At 34.6% G+C, this 23,552-nt stretch overlaps 1 protein-coding gene across 1 annotated transcript in view; it reads right to left on the reverse strand.

Moving 5' to 3' along the window:
* The window catches only part of LOC112321442 (disintegrin and metalloproteinase domain-containing protein 2), a 74,950-nt gene extending 52,513 nt beyond the window's left edge, over positions 1-22,437 (reverse strand). Inside the window, exons 1-8 of the mRNA XM_071220148.1 lie at positions 22,397-22,437; positions 21,993-22,071; positions 14,917-14,993; positions 14,356-14,521; positions 8,372-8,428; positions 3,248-3,319; positions 2,353-2,519; positions 1,261-1,342 (exon numbers count right to left, since the gene is read on the reverse strand). Of these exons, the coding sequence (XP_071076249.1) occupies positions 1,261-1,342; positions 2,353-2,519; positions 3,248-3,319; positions 8,372-8,428; positions 14,356-14,521; positions 14,917-14,993; positions 21,993-22,071; positions 22,397-22,437 (741 nt within the window). The remainder of the gene's footprint in view (positions 1-1,260; positions 1,343-2,352; positions 2,520-3,247; positions 3,320-8,371; positions 8,429-14,355; positions 14,522-14,916; positions 14,994-21,992; positions 22,072-22,396) is intronic.
* Between the last annotated feature and the right edge of the window lie 1,115 nt (positions 22,438-23,552).

Below are 23,552 nucleotides of genomic sequence, written 5' to 3' on the forward strand. Positions count from 1 at the left end.
AAGTAAATAAATAAAACTTAAAAGAGTTTACAAAAAAAAGAATCCAGAAAGAAACTAGAAATATGATGCTTTGACTTAACAACAGAGGCACCACTAGGGTAGGGTAGGGAGGGTGGTGGGTCCTTAACATCAGAAGGCAGAGTTTCATCAGACAGTTTCAACATCTCATTCTAGGGAATATTGGCCACTGCTGATTTTTGCAATGAAAAGGTCAGGCGATGATTATCCCAAAGAGATATGGAGAATAAGAAAGATGAAAACTAGAGAGCTCTTCTCTGATGATGCTCCTCTCTCTACAGAGACACTGTCCTCCCTGTGAACCACACGCTTTCCAGTAAATGATGGCATTTCCTTCCACTTGGTAGCAAACTTGCCTGTAGAGAGAATGAGTTCTGCTCTGCTTTTTGTTAATTGATGAAGGTCCTTCTTCACATGAGAGTTTCCTATTTCTGTGTTGCTTGTGACTGGGTAAGTCAGACAAATTGCAGCTTCTGAGACTAGGTCACGGCTTGTCCATAAACATAAGCCACATTTTCCAAACTATGATATGTGAATATTAAAATTCTCTCCATTTGATTGAATCATCTTTTTATATCTTCACTTAGCTTTACTTGCTCACTGAAATAAGAGTATTATGCATTGCCTCTCTCAAACTCCAGCAGACATTGTACAAACGCACAGACACAGATAAAAAAGGCAAGTTCTCCATGTCAGAACAACCACAGCATTGTGAAAGAGGGGCAAAAACATACCAGTTTTAAACACACCAAGATTTTCTACTAAGAAAAACAGGGAGAGCATTCGATTCTGTTATTTTTCACCTGTGCTCCACAAAGCATTTGAAAGTAATTGATAAATAGTTTCAAAAGTTTTATTTTAATCTGGGTCATAATTATGTTATGTACAATAATTAAGAAAATGTATAAAATCTAAGCTTGAAATTAAAATCAATGAGTTAATAAATAAATGTTAAGCACATGAAAATTCATGACCATCTTATAAGACTAAAATAGATCTCTACATTAACTTTCTAAAAGGATATTTTGAACTCATGAGAAAATAGTAAAATTTTACGTGTATTAAATTCAATGAGGACTTGCTATGGTTCAAAGATTTGTCTCAGCAGACAGCAGGGACAGAGATAATTAGATTCATTATGCAAGTATCAACATACTTAGAAATAATTAGGAAGGAATATTTTACTATATATGATCTAAACAGCGTTTTATTTATACATCTTAGCAAGCAGATCATACCAACCAGAGCAACACTTCCTCCATATTGTCTATCGCACATCTTTCCTTGAAAGGTTGCACCAATATAATTTGCTTTTTCTCTGTAACTTAAGTTTAAAAAAATCATAATCATATAATTTTGTAAAACTAAACACAATTAACATTTAACTTGCCTAATATATATTTTTATATTTATATAATATATGCATAGACATTTTCACCTAACATTAAAGTAATAAAGTATAGGAAGTGACAATATGTCTGCTTCTTTTGAAAACAATAAAATAGGTTTTAAAACAAATATTGAATATTATAAAGTGTATTCTCAAATGGAATTTCTTAAATGAAGATTCTGTTTTTTGTAGTATTCATTAAAAATTAAAATATTTTTAAAATAATAAAAATAAGAAAATTAAATCAGATTTCTTAAAATTAGAAAAAATGAGGCAATGTAGTTGGCAAATAGGCAGAGTCACCTTATGGATTAAAGTTTCCCCTTAATCAGATAGAACTCACTTGCCAGAGTCATGAAAAGTTATGGAATATGGGTAGGGCAGAAAAGAACATAAAAGATTATTGGTTTTAGTTATGCATATGATTTTATTTAATATAATAATATATAGATTCTGGTCATTAAAAAATAAACTTATTAAATAGAAAGGGAGTCATAGTTTTTAAAAGGCAGTACAGTGTGAATGTGGTATGTTGGAGATGTTTAAATATACAACAGGGTTTCTATTTCCTTATTATTTTTGTTTTATTTTATGGAAATAAAGCATAAAAAGAAACCCAAATTACTATATTCATAGAATTCTGTTACATTTCTTCAGACAGATATTTTTAATCTTTTTTGTATGGTTAGGGAGATTAGACTGTAAGGTAAAAAGGCATATGGTAACAAGATTGAAGAAATGAATTTTAAATATAAACAAATAAATAGAATGATTCAAATAATTCTATAAAACCCATATGGGGAAAAATAATATTCACACAGTGATGTAGGTAAGAAAAACGTCACAAGAATATTTTCTCTAAAGACCTGTCAGCTCTCAGAAATTAGTTCAAATATGGATATGTTCTCTTTGTATAAGATTCAGTAATGCCAATACATGCTTACACAAGTAAAAATGCCATATCATGTGGACGCAAAACAAGATAAGATCTTTTCCATTTTAAAAATCTGTGTAATAATTCATTAGCATCTCCAGTTACTGGAATTTTATTTTCATCTATCCAAAGTTCCAATGAAGATAGAATTACTGCAATATTAAATGAAGTAAAAATCTAAAATAGAACACATATATAAAGTAAATTCAAATATCATGGTCTAAGTAGATTTCAAAATTAAGTGTGAAAATAAACACTATACTGATGACAAATGTTAAACAATTCAACTTTAAGTCTGTTTTCAATCTTATAATATGTACTACTAATGGAACAAGTTATAATTAACATTTGAAAAGCTCATACTTAAGCATGCCCCATGTCAAGTGCTTTGTTTACTTTGATCCTTACAATAACCTGTCTAGGTCTACACCAGCGATTTTTAACCAGTGTGCCACGGCACACTGGTGCGCTGCCAGAGGCCCGCTGGTGTGCTGCAAGAATTTTAAAAACATACAATATTTGGCTACTTAGTCAGGAGCACTGCCTTCTTTTCCCTTAGACTGTCAAATAAAAAATGACAACAGCCAACACAACAACAGCTGTCCGGTGTGAATAAATAAAAATTAGGAGTATACCTATTTTTTGTCAAATCAGCAAAAAATAGATTTTTTTGGTGCGCCACATAACTTTAGTGATTACTTTGTGTGTTATAAAATGAAAAAGGTTGAAAATAGCTGGTATATACAATTATTATTATTTCTATTAAGCAGTCAGAAAACTGAAAATTAAAATGGCTACATAATTTTTCCTATTCACATAAGATGTATATTCAGGCAGTGTCATAAAAGAAACTCGGAATTTTTTAATACAAGCAAATGCAAAAGTACTAAACAGCAAATACTTACAGCATTAGTCAAACTAATTAACTGGAAAATTTTTTGAGTGACAACAGCTGTATCAGAACCCATATGATGATACTGAAAAAGATAACCACACATTTTAGATCTAAATATATATTGCTTAATATTTAATGGATGTTTAAATTTTAATGTAGTGTTTAAACTACTCATTAGTTTTTAATATTAAATATTATAAAAATAATATATATTCAGTGTGAGACATGGGCTATATAAAAGGCACAAAAAGACACTATAAAATCCCAGAAACAGAAGAGGAGAAACACTTCCACACTGATTTTACAAGGCCAGCATCACCCTGATCCCCAAACCAGACAAGTACACAGCATAAAAAGGAAATTACAGGCCAGCGTCTCTGATGAACATAGATACAAAAGTCCTCAGTAGAATGTTGGCACACTGAAATCAAGAGCACATTAAAGGGATAATGCATCATGGTCAAGTGGGATTTAGTCCATGGATGCAAAAATGGTTAAACATTCACAAATCAGTTAATGTGATACAAACGAAATGAAGGGGAAAATCATAAAATTATTTCAATTGATATGTAAAAATCACTGACAAAATTCCAACATTTTTTCATAATAAACACTCTCAACGAAATACATACATAAGGAATGTACCTTAACACAGTGCAAACCATATGTAACAGGGCTACAACCAAGGTCATAATCACAATCAATGATGAGAAGCTAAAGACTTTTCCCCTACGATCAGGAACAATACAAGGATGCGCAGTCTAACCACTTTCATTTGGCATAGATTTGAAGGTCATAGCCAGAGAAATTAGGCAGAAAAATATGCATTCAAGTTGAAAAGGGGGAAGTAAAACCGTGACTGTCTAAAGGTGCCATATTATATATAGAAAACTCTGAAGTCTCCACCAAAAAACTGTTAGAAATAATAAACAAAGATAGTAAAGTTGCAAGATAAAAAATAAATATGCAAAAACCTGTTTCATTTTTACGTACTAAAGGCAAATTATCAGAAAGAGAAATTAAGAAAACAACCCCATTTACAATGACATCAAGAATACCTAGGAGTAAACTTAACCATGGAGAAGAAGGATCTGTACACTGAAAACTATGTGATATTAAAGAAAAAATTGAAACAAACCCCACAAATGAATGCAAGTACATTCAATGCTCAAGACTTAATATTAATAATTAATATTGTTAAAATGTGTATACTATACAAAGCAATCTACAGATTTGATGCAACTCCTACCAAAATTCTAGTGTCAACCAGGAAAGAGCAAAGTCATAGAACCTTCAGGACTGGGTGAAATAACAAGATAGATGGTCTGAGAGATTCAAGAATAAATGAACTTCAGAGGAAAAGTGCTTGATCTCACTTATATGTGAAATTTTTGAAAGTCACACTCATAGACCCAGAGAATAAATTGTTGGTTGCCAGAGACAGGTGAGTGGGTTTGGCAAAATAGGTGAGGGGAATCCAAAAGTACAAACTTTCAGTTATGAAATAAGCCACGAGGATGTGATAAACTGTATGGAAACCATAGTTAACAATGCTGTTTTGCATATTTGCAAGTTGCTAAGAAGGTAGATCTTAAAAGTTTTCATTGGAAAATAAAATTCTGTAACAAATGTTAACTAGACCTATGGTGAGTATGTTGCAATATATACAAATACTGAATCATTATGTTGTACACCTGAAACTAATATAATAATGTGTGTCAATTATCCTCAAAGAGAGAGAGAGAGAGAAAGCTATTCAAAGTTTTAATCAGGGGATTGATACAATCTGATTTATATATTAAAAATATAATTATCCTAGCTTTGTCAGATGCAATTAAAATTTTTTGTCTTTATAAAACGAATTGGGAGCTTTCTGAACAGTTCAGGACAGTGTTTCTTGGATTTTTGTTTGTGTCAGACTCATCTGGAAAATAAATTATGGAAACCTAGATATGTGAAGTTGCAGGATCTTGGTGTCTGTTTATTTTTTAACCAAATTTTCTAGGTGATATTTATTCATACCAATGATTGAAAACTACTAGGTTAGAATACAGAGCAATTATCTGCCATTTAGAGGTTAGATAAAATGCAGCTATAAGCTCAAAGTTTCTGATACGTTTTAAAAGACAAAAGAGTTATACAATCTGAAGAGAAACCAGAGTATCCTGATGAGTTTTAAATGGTAATTTCTTAATTATCTTTCAAGTTTCTTCTATGGTAATTGATATATTTGATAAAACTATAAAACAACTCTATTCATGAATACAAATGCAAACATTCTGAATATTAGTCAATAAATTTCAGCAACATATCAAGAGAATAATGTGATGATGAGGCAAATTTATTTTCCAGTAAACAAAAGTTCACCATCAATGAAGTACATAACATTATCCATTATATCAAGAAACTGAAAGAGAAAATTTGCATTGTCATGAAAATAAGTGCTGAGAAAACATTTGATAAAATTCAACAGTAATTCCTAATAACAACTCCAAACCAAACTGAGTAAAATTACTTAAAGACTGAACACAACAATAATGGCAATATGAACACCTAAAAATTGGTGGTAAACATTACTCAAAATGGAAAAATCATTTAAATTAAAATCGGGAACTATATAGCTCTTCCCTCTGTTATTTAATGTGGTAAGGGAAGTTTTAGTGAATGCAAAAACACAAGAACATTTTTTAAGAACTGCTACAAACAGTAGAAAGAAGAAATAAAACTATACCGTTGAACTGATATTTTATACTAGAAAGCACATAAGGTTCTAGTAAAACTGTCATTATTAACAGCAAATGGTAAGGTGGCTGGATATGGAAGCTATCTACAAAAATTAATGTTTTTCTCAATCAATATGAAAAATGTATTTACAGTACTGAAAAGTCTAAAGTACTTAGGAGTAAATAAAATAAGAAAGGCTACAAATCTTTGTTTTGGAAAAACTAGAGGAATCTTGTTAAAAGATGGAGGGAGGTGGGTTTGGATGGGGTTGTGGGGGAGGGGTGGGGAGAAAATACAGACAACTGTAATTGAACAATAATAAAATAATTTTTTAAAAAAGATGCAGAATCAGTCTAAACCACACATACATGTTTTTCTTGATTAAGAAGACTTTTATCACAAACTTGCTTATTACCCTAAATTAGTATTGTTTAAATGCCATGTTATCAGGAACTGCTATAAAGGACACATGGACAAAACCAAGGGGGAGGGTGAAAGCAGGGGAGGGAGGTGGGTGGGTTTGGCTGGGGTGAGCGGGAGTGGTGGAGGGAAAATGCAGACAACTGTAATTGAACAACAATAAAATAATTTTAAAAAATAAATGCTATGTTAATTAGAGTCCCAATTTGGGTGGGACGATTGAGAAAATAATTTTCATATCTAAGAATAAGATCCTGAGAGAAAATGTGCAAGAGAAGTATGAGTAAGAACAGAGTGGAGAGTTGTCTGCTAGACATCATTAAACCATAAAGCCACTGTCGTCTAGTCAGTAGGAAGCCAGTTTATAAACAGACACATAGGTTAATGGGACGCCAAATAGAGAACCCATTTACAGTTGAGATTTTAATATTTAATCAGTGGCGCTGGCACAACAAGCTATTTACCTGAACAAAAATAAAAATAGACACCCACCTAAGCCAGAGTTTATCCTATGCCATATATAAAAATTCACTCCAGGTGTATTAGAGTTAAATGCAGACAAATCTAGAAGACTACATGTACAATATAGGAGTTAGGAATGTGTTCTTAATTAAAGCTGTGAACTTAAAAACTATTGAAAAATATGAAAGTATATTTGAATATAAGAAAATTAAAATTTTGTGTATACAAAAAAGCCCACAAATACAATAAAATCACTTACCAAAGGTAATGCTTCAATATTTTATTGCAGGTAATATACCAAGTATGCATATTTTTAACATCTAAGTATTTCTTACAAGTTGACAAGAAGGCAAAAAAAATTAAGAAAATGAGCAAAAGACATAAGTTGTCAATTCAGAGAAAAGCAAATGCCAGTGGCCAATAAACATTAAATTATGTATCAATTCATCATCATTTAAGGAAATAAAAATGCTAATGTGATATAATTTTATACTCATTGAATGGAAAAATTTAAAAGAAATATGAGGAAGATAGTACTTTCAGTTTTAACTTCAAGTTGTAAAATGTTATAGCCTTTTCACAAATCAATAAACAGAAGAGAAAGCCCACAAACTTGTATCACCTTATCAAACACTGAACTTGGATATCCAATCATATACTCTGCTTTCCTCAATGCTATTATGTATAAAACGAGCAAAAATATCATAACAATGTAAAATGTTAAACAATGAACATTTGTCTCTCTCAGGTCAGGAAACTGTAAAGTCTAAGACAGATGCTCCAGCAGATTTAGTGTCTGATGAAAACCCTCATCTTGGCTCATAAATGGTCATCTTGCCAGCTTCTTCTTGTGTCCTCAGAGAGCAGAAGGGTGAGGGAACTTTCTGGATCTCTTTCATAAGGGCTCTAAAGTCCTTGGTAAGGTCTCCACTTCAATGACTTAAGCCTTTCCCAAAAGCCCTACCTGCCAAATACCATCACATTATAGTAAGTTTTGATATGAATTTCTCAGGAGAAACACAAACATTGAGTTGATATAAGGTAAACAAACAAACAAACAAACATGTCCTAAAGGAACACGATACATAGGGAGAAGCCATCCTTGCAGAAATGCAGGGTAGCGGCCAAAGTCTTTAAAGCATGTCTAGAGTGTGCTCAAAGGACTAACGGAAAACACTAAGGGAATCAGGAAAATTACATATAAACAAAATGAGAATATCTATGCAAATAGAGAAGGAACAAGAAATCAAATTCTGGAACTATAAAATACAATAATTGAATTGAAAATTCACTAGAAAGGTTCAACAAAAGATTTGAAGAAGCAGGGTAAAGAATCAGCAAACTTGAGGAGTAGACAGTTTAAGTTATGGAGTCTAAGGATCAGAAAGGAAAAACGAGGGATTTGTAAAATGCCATTATGCAGAAGCAATATATGAATTATTGGAGTCCCAGAAAAAGAGATTATTTGAAGAAACAAATAATTACTAATACAAATTGACATAATGCAAGTAAGTCAAAATATACTTACCAAATTTTTTTCAACTACCATATGCATTTCTATATACTGAGAGAATGCTGTAAGTGGCTGAAAAAAATCCACATGAAAATTAAAGAATTAGTTAAATATTTAGTGTTATCACTACTTCATGAATTCAATGTTGAAATATTCAATTTCACATATAAAAATAGAATCAGATAATATAAACAAAACTAGGTACCAAAGAATCATTTGCAGAGTATTTTTTTGTCACCTCTTTTACAGCTGACCAACCACTTAATTTACTCAGAAAATAACTTTCCTTTACCTTCCATTCTCCATATTTTCATTGATTTTAAACTATTTATATTATTCACTTTTTTGAATAAAGCCCTTCCATTGATTCCCATTACAAAAGGTGTGAATTTGTATTAGCTTAATGATGTGATTATATCTTATATATGATGTGGTTTTATCTATGACCCTGAATGTGTCAGAACCCATCTCTGTGTTTAGAGGGGTAATATTTCATCTGAAGAACAAAGTTAATCCTTGTGTAAATCACCTCATAAAACGGTGAGCAACAGAGAATCAAAATGACTGACTTTCTTAAACTGTACAATAGATATCTCAAAGTGTAAATTCTGGGTATGATGTCATCCACCTAAATTATAGTGGTTGGGTTAGGCAAAAATATGAGCCTAGATGGGATTTGAACTCTGGTATATCATTTATGAGACTTCAACTCTGTAAAAAATGGGGGTAAAGAAATAATTATTGTATCTACTATAAAAATATTAGTTTATTTTCATGGTTATTTTTACATGAAGATTATCTAAGAGTGTATTAGGGAAACCTTGTAAGACAGACTTTGAAAACTCTTTAAGACTATAGTGTAGATAACTCAAAATATCTTGTTACTAAAATAGCCAACTATCTACAAAAAATGGACAAATATTTAGAAGCAGAAAAGGAAGATAAAATTTAAGAAATTGAGGAAAGTTTTATAACATTTTGTCTATTTTAATGTCTGCATTATTTTATTTTTTACACTAAAGTTTAAAACTATACCATTTTAACCCTGACTGGTGGGGCTCAGTTGGTTGGGCCCTGTGCCACAAAGCATAAGGCCACTGGTTGGATTCCCAGTCAGGGCACGTGCCAGGGTTGCAGGTTCAGTTCCCAGTCAGGGTAGGTATGAGACACAGCTGTTGGATGTTTCTCTTTCACATCAGTGTCTCTCTCTTCTTTATCCCTCCCTTTCCACCTCACATAGATAAACCAGTCAATCAATAAATCCTTAAAAAATAAAAGTACTGTTTTCTTAAAGCCATTGTCCTAATGTAGTAAATGGAGCATTAAAGAGAGAACAAGAAATAGGGGATTTAGTAGAAGTAGAGATCAGAAACGTGATGGTTATACTAATTGAAAAGAAAAAGTTGAGAAAGATCAGTTAAACAAGTTTAAGGCTGATTGATCACCATTTCCCCCCAGTCTTATATTTTGTTTCTTGGCCTAAGCCTTGGAAATTTCAAGGTTTTGTTCAAAAAATACAGATGAAATCCTTCTATGGTCTGTTATTTTTTATCATTTCCATTCAAAATTAAGCACCAAATGCTTCACGATAGTTTACTTATAGGACTCCATCCTTTCATTAAAGTCCCTAAACAAGGAAATAACACTACTTTACAGGAGGACAAACATAATCACTTAAATCAGTTGAGATAAACAATGTATTAATGCATGAAGAGTTCAAAGCTATTTTTTTGTTTTAACCAACATGTGTTAGTTGTCTAACACTCACTGAAGTAATCCTTGTTTATACTCATTTATTCATTCATTTAATGAATAATAAACTTTTATGGGAAAAAGATAAACTATTTATTTTAGACAAATAAATTTATGACAAAGGTGCATTTCAGGAAAGCTGTTGGAAGATGAGCAGATGGTATATTTCAAATGACCTCAAAAGCCACCTTATGGAGTAACAGAATATATCTATAGAAGAAGATAAAATGCTTAGATATGTATTATATAAACAAATATAACTTTGTCTACAGTAAAGTTTGCTTTGGTCTAGTAAATATTAAAGAATTGGAAGGGACTTCTGGCCAAGATGGAGACATAGGTAGATACACTTTGCCTCCCTGCACAACTAAAAGAAAGACAACAACAAATTTAAAAACAAAAAACAACCAGAACTGCCAGAAAATAAAACTGTATGGAAGTCCAGCAAGCAAGGAGTTAAAGAAGAAGGTAGGTAGGGTGGAGACAGGCAACCAGGGTGGGGAGGACCCATGGCAAGACAGCAGATGGAGAACTGGAGTGGGCGAGATAATGGTTGGTGGACCTGGTGGTCCCACATTCACACACAGAACAACCAGGAGGAACAAGTGGAGAGTGAGACAGACCACACAATCCAAGGTCCCAGCATGGGGCAGTAGGGCCTCACAACCTCTGACTGAAAAAACCTGTGAGGGTTGATGCAGTGGGAGAAATTCCCAGCCTCACAGGAGAGTTCATTGGAGGGACCCACAGGGTCCTAGAATGTACACAAGCCCACACACCCGGGAATCAGCACCAGAAGGGACTAATTTGCTTATGGGTAATGGAGGAAGTGATTGAAAGCCGGCTGAGAGCTGAGCAAGTGGCACTGTTCCCTCTTGGACCCCTCCCCCACATTCACAGTGACATAGGTTGCCTTGCTCTGGTGAATACCTAAGGCTTCACTCTTTACTACATAACAGCTGCACCAAGACAAAAAAAATATATATATATCCCTAATGAAAGAACAGATCAAAGCTCTAAAAATAGAACTAAGCCATGAAGAGAGAGCCAACCTATCAGATGCACAGTTCAAAACACTGGTATTCAGGATGCTCACAGAAATGGTTGAGTATGGTTGCAAAATGGAGGAAAAAGTGAAGGCTATGCAGAATGAAATAAAGGAAAATGTACAGGGAACCAACTGTGATGGAAAGGAAACTAGGACTCAAATCAATGATTTGGACCAGAAGGAAGAAATAAACATTCAACCAGAAAAGAATGAAGAAACACGAATTCAAAAAAAATGAGGAGAGGCTTAGGAACCTCTAGGACAACTTTAAACATTCCAACATCCAAATCATCAAGGTGCCAGAAGGAGAAGAGGAAGAGCAAGAAATGGCAAACTTACTTGAAAACATAATGAAGGAGAACTTCCCCAATCTGGCAAAAGAAATAGACTTCCAGGAAGTCCAGGAAGCTCAGAGAGTCCCAAAGAAGCTGGACCCAAGGAGGAACACACCAAAGCACATCATAATTATATTCCCCAAGATTAAAGAGAAGGAGACAATCTTAGAAGCAGCAAGAGAAAAGGACACAGTTACCTACAAAGGAGTTCCCATAAGACTGTCAGCTGATTTCTCAAAAGAGACCTTACAGGCAAGAAGGGACTGGCAAGAAGTATTCCAAGTCATGAAAGGCAAGGACTTATATCCAAGATTGCTCTATCCAGCAAAGCTATCATTTAGAATGGAAGGGCAGATATAGTGCTTCCCAGATAAGGTCAAGTTAAAGGAGTTCATCATCACCAAGCCCTTATTATATGAAATGTTAAAGGGATTTATCTAAGAAAAAGAGGATAAAAAATATGAACAGTAAAAATGAGAGCAAACTCACAACTATCAACAACTGAACCTAAAAAAACAAAAGCAAAAACAAAAATGATCTAAGCGAACAACAGGAACAGAATCATAGAAATGGAGATCACATGGAGGGTTATCAGCAGTGAGGGGGAGGAGGGTAATGGGGAAAAGGAAAGGGAATAAGAATACAGGGAATAAATGGTTGGTAAAAAATAGACAGGGGGAGGTTAATAATAGTATAGGAAACAGAGAAGTCAAAGAACTTATATGTATGACCCATGGACATGAACTGGGGGGGGGGTAATGTATGTGGAAGTGGGATGCAGGGTGGAGGGGAAAAAAGGGAAGAAAAATGGGACAACTATAATAGCATAATCAAGAAAATATATTTTAAAAAGAAAACAATATCTAGATGTAAGTATAAGGAAAAGTAACAAAAAGTAAGATAGAATGAGGAGAGTTTTATTGGAGAGTAAAGTGAGTTGAAAATTCTAAGGAGGTGTAATTTTATTTCACCATTATCATTATACTTAATAGACTGAACCCTTTCTTCCTAATATTGAGGCAAGACAGGGATATCTCTTCTCACCTATTCAGAAAGTTTACTGGAGGTGCTAACCCGTACAATTAGGCAACAAAAAAGAAATGGCAAGTTATCTTAATTGAAAAGGAAGAATATAAACTGTCTTTATTCAAAGTGACAGGACCTTCTACACAGAAAATCAGAGTCCAATAAAAAACTAATAAACAATTTCAAAAAGTCTGCAGAATATAAAATCAGTATACAAAGATCGATAATTTCCAAATACTAAATAATGAGAAATGCAAATTGGAAATAAAAATTACATTTACTATATAATAATAATAAATAATAAAACTTGTAGAAATAAATTTAACAAAATAAGTTTACTTGACTTGAAAACTGAACTAGGCAAAACAATGCAGAAAAATACTGAAGAAAACCTAAAACCAAAAAGCTATTCAATGTCCATAGGTAGGAAGAGTTAATATTGTTAATTGGCAACATTCCTCAAATGTATCTACAGAATCAGCACAATCCAGCCGGCTTTTTTAGGAAATTGACATAAATTTTTTTAAATTGACATAAATTTTCAAATTAATTTGGAAATTCATATTAACAAGAATATCCAGAACAATGCTGAAAAAAGAAGAATGCACACTTAACTAATTCCAAAACTTACTTCAAAGGTATAGTAGTAAAAAAGCCCAGAAGTGTGGTTCTGGCCTATGAGTAAGCACAAAGATCAATAGGATGTAACTGCAATTGTGGAAATAGTTCCTGGCATTTATGGTCAACTGACCTTTGAAACAAAGCCAATGACAATTCAGTGAAACAAAAAATAGTCTTTTGAACAAATGGTGTTGGGAAAATTACATATCAGTATGAAAAAGGATGAATTTAGAATCTTGCATCACTCCATATAAAAATTAACTTCAATTGAACCATATATCAAAATGAAAGAGCTTAAACCATGAAACTTATGAAAGAAATATAAAAATAAATTTTGTAGCCCTGACGAGATGGTTCATTTTATGTCAACTTGACTGGATGACAATGCCCATGTATATATGAATGTGTGTGTGTGTGTGAGCGTGGGTATATGTGTATATATACACACATATACATACATATATTCACACACACACACATATATCCTGTTGGTTCTGTTTCTCTGAAGAAATATACACCCTTAAAAAAAAAAAAACCCTCCACTACTGTAGATGCAGAGCAGAGTTGACTGAAAACCAAACCCAGAATCTCATTCTATGAGTAGATGAATTACAACACATATTAAATTTCCAACATCACAGAGTGTCTACTGTTAAAGTGAAGGTATTAACTGGGAAAAAATGAGATCCTGAAAATGGAATGGAGACATATGCGAGAGCTCTGATGAATCTGGGGTCACTAAACCCCTACATTCTGGAGTCTTCTTTGCCAGGAAAATAGCTTCTCTGTCCCTGTATAAGGAAATTAACCCTGCATCTTGAGGAAAATATAATGGCTGCGCCTAAGGCAGCTGCCTTCAGAGACCCTAGTGATCCTCCTCAGGGAATATCTCCCACATTTCTGTGAGTGGCATCTGTGTTTATTATGTCATAATTTTGCTATAACAGATATGGAGAAAGGAGTTCATCGGAAGACGGTAACGGTCTAGGTAACAGGGGAAAATACGCCCCTAACAATGAAAAACACCAGCTGGTAGTTCTGGAAATTTGAATGAAAAGTTTTAAGGCTTACAATATAAGCCACAAAGTTTCTGGTACATCTAGCACATCTATCTATCTGCCAATCATGTGCATTAATGTAAATATTTTGTTTGTCAGCTAAAATACATTATTTATATTGATGAACAGTAATAATCATGTAGTTGCTCAATCACCTACCTCTATACTTTGTATTTTATAGGGCATTTCTCTCGGTTTAATGTCCTCGGCGTATAAAGAGGCACCTTCATTCTTATGTTGCACTTGATAAATCACATGTTCAAAGCCGACGGAAGGCTCCAAGGGCTCAATTCCATAGCTTACGTTTTCAAACTGTAGTAAGCCCCTACAGATTTCAGAATGCATTTAAAAATATATATAAATATATAAAATGCCATTTAGTCAGGTTTTTGTTTAATAGTATGTAGGTAATTTTCAGTTTTAATCTCAGGCAGTAAAGTAGGAAGAAATTCCTAACCATAAACTTACTGAGTGGCAGGAAATAGTAGTGCTATTGGGATTTGCCTAGCCATTGATATTTCATGGTCTCCAAATATAGCAAAAATCTTAATTCGGAATAAGGGTAGGACATTACAAGAATTTCCAAACCATGCTTTTCCAAAGATGGTGTTCCACAATAAGGCATGCCTCACATTAGAACTACTAAATGTAATTTATAAATTAAAAAAGTATTTCTAAAATAATATTCCATTTTGTAGTTATAAAATTATATATCATAACCTGAGTCCAGTACATGTGCTGAGGATCACCATGGAATTTGGATAACCTTCAATATACCCTTGGTAGTAGCAAAAATTCTGAAAAATAAAAGATAAAATACATTTATCTCTATTAGAATAACTCACGTTAAAGGTACTATTCTCAAATATTTAAAACAAATGCTAACTTGTGCATATGTTTCAAATACTCATTGTTTCCAAAACAAATTTATAGGATTATTAGATGAGCATTTGACTCGATTATCAATAAATTTCCCCACAGGTTCACAAAGAATTAACACATTTTCATGTTATAAATTAAATATGTAATTCTGGGTCATTAGGGTAAAAGAAAAAATCATCAAAAAGTTATTTTTTATGCTTTTCTGGCTTACTTTTACAAAAACAAAACCAAACAAATTCAAAAAGAGGAACTTTTGTTTCTAAAACTATTTGAGTGTAACAGCATCGCAGCTTGCATTGGATTAACCCTCCTACCGATCGCAACAAATATAAACTCTGAAAAATGATTTTTAACTCCAACTATGAAGGCTGGCAGGAAAAGGAGAAAGTCATCAACACTAGAAAGCAAAACGTGGTATTTGTGGAGTAAAACATGGTATTTGTGGAGATTTGCATTTATATTTGTTTACACTGAGGGCACTCCCACGGCAGGATAGCACAAGGTAGCTAACGACGGTCTAACAAAAAACCCAACATTTGCCCTGGCTGGGCTGCTCAGTTGGTTACATCATCACCCCAATACACCAAGGTTGCAGACTCAACCACAGTCAGGACACATACAAGAATCAACCGATAAATGCATACGTAAGTGGAACAACAAATAGATGTTTCTCTGTCTGTCTCAAATCAATTAACAAAAACAAACAACAACAACAACAACACAATCTTAGTGATTACATTTTCAGGTTCCTAGAAATTGAAGTACAATATCCAGGAAAAGAAGGAGGAACAGAGCAAGGTCCCAAAATGTGGGCTATGAACTTAGACGTAGTTCTTATTTTACACCTAAACGGAGAATATGTGAAAGAGATCGCGAGTAGTGTAGCAGACGCCAAGACCAGACAAGCTGGAAAAACTGAGAAGACATTTTGGCTGTTTCTGAACATAGAAGCGAAGAGTTTTGAAAGTGGCTCCAGCAAAGTGAATTGTCTGGTGGAATAATAATGATACATTCTAGAGTTCATTACTAGAATGATACATTCTAGAGTTCTAGAATGTAACGAACTCTACAATGTATCATTGAATATGGCCAGTATGATTTTAAAATATTAGATATGTGAATGTGGCTCACAGTCATTAAAAAAAAAAGAATTGACTCTGAAATAACCCAAGATTTTGCCGTAGGGGAAAAAAAAAGATTTAAAGCAGATATTAAAAGTGTGATCTAGAACAAAAGGTAAACTTTGGCATAGTAGGAAAGCAATTAGGGAATTCAGCAGAGAAATGAAGGTTATAAAATTCTCAACCCTAAATTCTAGAAAAAAGATACTTTTAAAATGTAACACACTGAATAGGTTTTACTGTACATTGGAGAAGGCAAAAAAGTAAAAGAATACAATAACATATAAACTTATAGAAATCATCAAATTTAAAAGAAAACTAAGAGAAAAGAACCTTTAAAAATTGAACATGGCTGCCGCAATATGCGGGATAATGTTATCTAACATATTTAATTGAACTCCTAGAGGAATAAAAAGAGAAAAGAGGTACAAAAATACTTTTTAATAATGACCAAAATTTCTCCAAATATATTGAGATAGGACAATTTATAGGTTGAGACACTGAATATACAAATAGACAGTAGCTAGATCATATATAAAAATAGAATTCTGACACAAACCCACTGCAACCTGCCCAGGAAATCAATCAACACCCTTATGGACAATAATAAGCCCAGGAGGCCAGCTTGCTACAGTCATACACTGTAGGAAGCCACATTGCTGTCTCTAGTAACAATACAGGAAGCTAAACAATAACATATGAAGTAAATAAGACTTAATTAAAAATGTTTAGTTTACCTAAATTTTGTCTCTGCTTCCAACTTGAGACCAACCAGAGAGAGCTGAGTATATACCTACCCCTAAACAAATACATAGGATGCTTTGCTTCTTGTTAGCCTACCTATAGCTTCCTCAGCCGGAGAGGGGACTCAAGAGTTGGAAAATTTTAGTTTAAGGTAAATAGTTATAAGCCTAGTAAGTAATGCATATGTTAAAGCTTTTGTTTCAGAAACTACAGATAAGGCCTGTCCTGGCTCCTGGGAAAACAGCCGACCTCCTGGGGCACTGCTGAAAGTTACCGCCTGGGGACAAGTGGAGGCACCCAGGCCATTGTGTTTTAGGGCGGGACAGATGACCCGCCTGCCCCTGGGAACAGCTAAGTGCCCAGGACAAGAATGCTGCAGTTTCTTTCACCTAATTCTCCCTGCATTTTAAAACCCCTCACCGCACCCTGTTTATTCCCTGTTATAAAAACTTTGGCCTGGAAAGAAAATGTAAGATTTTTTTTTTTAAGTGTGCAAACCCGCAGTCTTCTCAGATTGCCAGCCATCTGAATAAAGTGCCCGTAAAGATTCAATCTCTGTCTCTGCTTCTTGGGTTTGGCAAGTGACACGCAGCATGAGCTCTGATATCTTTTCCAGTTTCAAGCCTACCCACTTCCAAATGGGGCATACCTGAAGTTTTCTTTTTTTCTTGCTCTGTGAAGCTTTCTCACCCTCTGCCTGTTTTAGAGTATTAAAATCAACAATCCTTATGATTTTATTAAATTTAGTTTTAAGTCCTAGCTCTAGAAATCATCCCCTTCCCTCTCATATGATGGATAGATGGATGATAAATAGATGGATAGACTCCTCAGAGACATAGCCTTCCCCCTAGATAATAAGTAGCCCCCAAGGCAGCAGAGATAGTAGCAGGGACCTAATGGGAACAGGGTCCAGACCTCTGGCTGGCTAAAGATAACATCTAAGTTATGAGTTGGGTTTTTAGAAGTATAAGCTCCCCATGTCCAAATTAGCTGATTTAATATTAAACTATTGTTTTTCTTTCTATACTGCGAACTCCTCCTTGTGTATTTCTTTGGGCCAGTGCACATAGGCAGGTGGACTCATGGGAAAACGTTGGCTTCCAGTCACAGTGTCTGTCATAACACAAGTGATGGTGGCTGGCTCCCTGGCAATGGCCAACTCCGAATAAATAGCTTTTGCTTGTTTTCACTTCCACAACCTATAAGGAACTGAGCACATCATAATGAACTGATGGAAAACAAAAATAAAGAGAAAAACCTTTAAATAAACCAAAGACATGTAGCACATAACTTTCAGAGGAATAATAACACAAACAATAATATTTCTCTCTCTCCATATAGATAGATAGATAGATAATAGATAGATATAGATGTATAGATACAGGTATAGATGGATGTAGACATAGAGCCAGGATACAATGAAAGAATCAAATGCTAAGGAAAAAGAGCTCAGGCACACAGAATTATGTATTATGAAAAATTATTCTTTAATAAAGAAGATACGGAGAATTGACTTCTGGTGTGACAGAATGAGGAGCTCCATAAATCTGCTCCCTAGCAAAACAAATGAAAATTATGAGTAAACAACCATTTAAACACTCTGGAAATGGTGGAAAAGACAATCAATCCTAAGGGAAAATGAATAAACAGCTATTCAAGGAAACTTATGAAAATTCAGGAAGAAAAATGGAAGCCTGTTTTATCTGAGCAAAAACCAGACCCACCTTCCCCATCTCCAAGCTCAGTGAGATGTATGAGGCTGCTGCCAGGGTAACATGGCATACTGTTTTATAGTAATTTTTATTTTAATAAGTAGAATGAGTACACTCTAAAATAATAATAAAGATATAGTGATAAACCAGTAACAATCATTTATCATCAAGTATTGATGGGGGAACTGAGAGTTGGAACATTTTACTTTTAGGTAATAATAAGCTTAGTAATGAATGTGTATATAAAGCTATTGTTTCAGGAAGTGAGGATATGACTGACCCTGACTCCAGGAGGCCACAAGCAATTTGACCTCTGTGCCCCACGGGGTAACTACAAGTGATCGAGATGGTATCCGAGCCATTGTGTTCCAGGGGGAGACGTCCCACCACCCAGGACACAGATAAAGACTCACAGGTCAGCAGATGAAAGGATGCTAGGGAAACTGCCAGACTGCAGCTTTTATCTGATTAACCTTTTTCCTGAATTCCACACCCCTCCACCTACACTTTTTTTCTTCCTTATAAAAAAAGTTGGCTTGAAATGGAATGTAAGACAATCTTCTGGGGCATCATTTTCTCAGATCGCTGGCCATCTGAATGAAGTGTCAATAAGGATTCCATCCCTGTCTCTACTCATTGGCCCCAGTGGTGGCAGACAGCATGAATGCCACCTTTTCTGGTTTCAGTATTATGCATTGTGCCACACTTTTATATCACTGGCAGTGCGGTAGGTGTATTTACACTAGCATCACCACAAACACGCGAGTAACGTGTTGCCCTACAACATCGCATGGCCTACCATGGTGATGGTATCACTAGGTATTAGGATTTTTTCTCCATTATAGTCTTCTGGGACCACCACGTACAGGTGGTCCATCACTGACTGAAACGTCGTCATGTGGCACACGACTGTACTCATTCCATTTGAGACCAATATTCAACAACTCATTTCATTCAGGTTACTAATAAAGCATTCTTCGCTTTGTCATTTTAATTACACATTCATCTTTCATGGTTACCTCCTGAGGGACAAGAAGTAGAATTAGGTGTTAGGTATAGCAGAATTATATAAATTTCAGGCATGGGATATTGTGCTTGTGTATCTCTTTTTTCTCTGATTCTAACTCTCTTCCCTCTTTATACACACACACATATACATATACCACACACACACACATTTGTGTATATATGTCATAACCAATAAAACAAAACTCCTTTTACTGGCCCTCTTGGCCAGAGCTAGCTTGACTGACTTTTGTTTTATGAGCCTCTACCCTCAGGGCTAGAAAATTACCGGAAGCACCCTGAAGGTGCAGAGGCCACGTCTCACAAAACCGGATGTGCCAGACTGCAAAGCCCAAACCTGCACCCAAAGATAACATCAGAACAAGATGCAGCCTGAACAAAGCCAACCGAAACATCTTGCTCTACAACTACCCCAATACCATAATAAAAGCTCAATGCCCCTACATTTTGTTGCTGGATGTACCTCTCCACACCATGCCCCTTTTCCCCCTGGGAAAGTGAATAAAACTTTGCTCTCTGCCTTTTCTTCTCTTTGTGAATTCTTTCGCAGCCTGTGTCACTGGCCACCCTAACAACACCATGGTTTGACTATGTATTATTTATATATCTGTAGTGACTGCGCCATAGATAGCTCATATATTTGCCCAGTCTGTTCAGAAAATTTAAAGCAACTATTCACCATCTCTATTATGAATTCTGTTAAAAGCTTAGTTTCTATAAAAGTGCTTTAATTTCAAAGTACTGGTAGATTCCCAACATAGAAATCAGTAATGCAAACAGAAATAAACAATAGCAATTTGTAGGGTAGGGAAAAGGTAAAAAGGAAAATGGTATTTCAGGCATGGGAAGCTCATGCAATTATAAGAACCCTTCTCTATTATGTTTCCAATAAATTAAAGACATTAGAAAATGAAGTTACAAGTTCTCCCAATGTATGAAAATTTAATATATGATGAGGTCCGTCCAGAAAGTATTGAGCCATGTAATGTGAAAAATAGAGACATTTATTGAAGATGACACAAGATACAAGAAACATTGTACAGAGGACAATGATGCCTCAGTCCCTTCAAAGTAGGCACCTTGGGACCTCACACAGTTCTCCCAGCACCTCTTCCACTATTCAAAACACTCTGCAAAATTCCTTTATTGGAATCGCCATCAACTGCTCCATCATATTTTCTAAATTTAAACGACAGTCTGAAATTTCTTCCCTTTCAAAGGTGGTTTTAGTTTTGGGAAAAGCCAAAAATTTCAGGATGACAAATCTGCTTCATTGATAGGGGTTTGAATCAAGTCATTAGCAACTGCAGGGCGATGTTCCTTCTGCTCTGGTAGCAGAAGCCATGAAATGAATTTTGCTATGAGACATTTATTGCCAAAATTCTATGTCAAAATCTCAGACACAGTAGTTTTGGGAATCCCCAGATCAGCTTCTAGTTCTCACACTGTCAGTCGCCGATCTTTGTTGATCGCAGCCTGTGCATGTTCAACATTCTCATGTGCCCTGCTTGGTGCAGGCCTTCCAGAACATGGATCACTTTTAACAGATTCTCGACCATCTCTGAAGCATTAGTGCCACACTTTTATTTGTGACGCACTCATTGCACTATCCCTGAAAGCCTTCTGAATCATCTGAATAGTTTCCATGGGGGAATGTTCAAGCTTAACACAAAATCTGATGCAGATTTGTTTTCTACCCGCTCAGTCATTTTGAATGTGATGGCCACACAGTACACATGCTCACTCAATGGTGTCCACCACCCCCACTGAGTAGTACAGTGAAGTCGTCATTGCTCATTCATGCACATTCTGGTCCACTTTCCTTGGCTGCCAGGTTATATCAATGTTGTGCAAATAGTTCTTGTTATATTAACAATAGCTGGACTTTTTCCAGACAGACCTTGTATCCCTATATATATATATATAAAATTCCATTTTTATTTACTTAGTCCCTAAAAATACCTCAGAAAAGTCTTTGGATTCTCCTCTTCTTCCCAGATTTAGCTTTCCTAACCTAAGTCATGCTTTTTCACTTTAAGTATGTCCCAACATAGTCAACCCTTTGGCCACGTAAGTATGTACATGTATATCATCATGAAATAATAGCTTAAAAACATCACAATCATTTTTGATTTGGATAATTGTCTGTGTAACAAGGCTTACTCAAGACACATCATCAAAAAGAAATGGTTAAGTTTGTGCCAAAACAAAACATAACTTTAACCATTTGTATTCCAGCAACAAGTGACCCTAAGTAAGGTGATCACAGAAACTTACATAACAAAGGTAAAACAGACAATAAAAACCATACCTGAATCTCCTGTTCAAAAGGTTTCATATGTCCTGAGCCATTATAACCATAAACTCTAAAATTATGAGGTAAAAAAGCTCTGTAAAATAGATGAAAAGTATTTAATGGAAAATTTGTTTCCTAAGCTTATTTTGAGAAGATATTTATTTTGTTAAATTTATTATAAATAGGTAGATAAGCAGAGGTAGAGAGTGAGGGGAAAACAAAGAGATTGATTCTCTGATTTTGTTCTTGTTTTACTTAAAGATCTGAGTTTCCAGTCCTCCCCTCACTCACTTTACTGTCACACCATATTTCTGTTTGTTTTTTTTAATATAACAGGCAATCTATTGCCTCAGGGCATTTGCACAAGATGTTGTCCCTTCATGGGATGTTCTCCAGCATGGCTCATTGGCTCATTTTACTTCAAGTCTTTCTTACATATCAACTTCACAGTAAGGCTCATCTTGATAAGTTTATAAAAAATGTAACTTTCTCTATCAACAAGCATTAGATTTCCAAAAGATATTTTTTACTTTGTTCTATATTTTTGCTCAAGCATTTTAACAATCTTCCTAATCTATAGGATCCAGGAGAAGTGACACCTGCTTGAGTGTGGTTGGTAGCGTAATGATATGGGTGTAATAACTTACAGTTCTAATGTGAACATTTCATCTAAAATGTCATATGGTATCCTTGAGTGTGATATTGTTATGTTACAGAATTGCATGCCTATGATTTTTTAATAAAAGAGTTTGTAATAAAATAGAGGCATTATTTGTGCCAGACCCTATATTTATTTATTGTTTCATTATTAGAGCCATCTGTTAACAGCATAAACTGAGAGATTCATATCCACTTTGTTTACTAATGCATCTCAAGTACTTAGAAGAATATCTGAAAAATAGCAAATGGTCAATAAATGTTGAACTAATAAAACAAAAATTCAATAGATTAGATGGACATCTTACATTAAAATATATTACTCGTAAATGTGAGAAGAGACCTGCCCGGTGTGGCTGTTTGTTGGGTATTGTCCTACAAAGCGAAAGGTCATGGGTATCCCTTATCAGGGCATGTGCCTGGGTTGCTGATTGGGCTTTGGTTGGGGCCTGTACGAGAGGCAACAGATTGATGTTTCTCTCTCCCATTGAAGTTTCTCTCCCTCTCTTCCCCTCTCTCTAAATAAATAAATAAAATCTTTTAAATATGAGGAGAATATGCTTGTGAGGCTCTATAAAGAGAAAGGTAGGTGTGAGTATCCCATTTTCATTTTCCCAAGCAAGTATAACATAAAGATGGAGAACCGGCAGGGCAGTCTGGATTTGTTGAAGCAACTGGTCCAAAAACTAAGCCACTGACAATCAGAACAAAAATGTTTGTCCTCTTGTCATAACAAAAAAGAAAAGAAGAGTAAAAGGATGTATAATAATTTAATAGAGAGAAAATGGTACAATATAAAATGGTAGATTCATTAAACACAATGAAAGCAAAGAAGTATAAAATAAAAGGTACAAAAGGAAAAATAATAAAATGATTTGAAAAATATGTGGAAAATCAAAGGATGAAGAAAACTAAGAA

Source organism: Desmodus rotundus, chromosome 13, assembly GCF_022682495.2.
Source record: "Desmodus rotundus isolate HL8 chromosome 13, HLdesRot8A.1, whole genome shotgun sequence".
Classification (NCBI taxonomy): domain Eukaryota; kingdom Metazoa; phylum Chordata; class Mammalia; order Chiroptera; family Phyllostomidae; genus Desmodus; species Desmodus rotundus.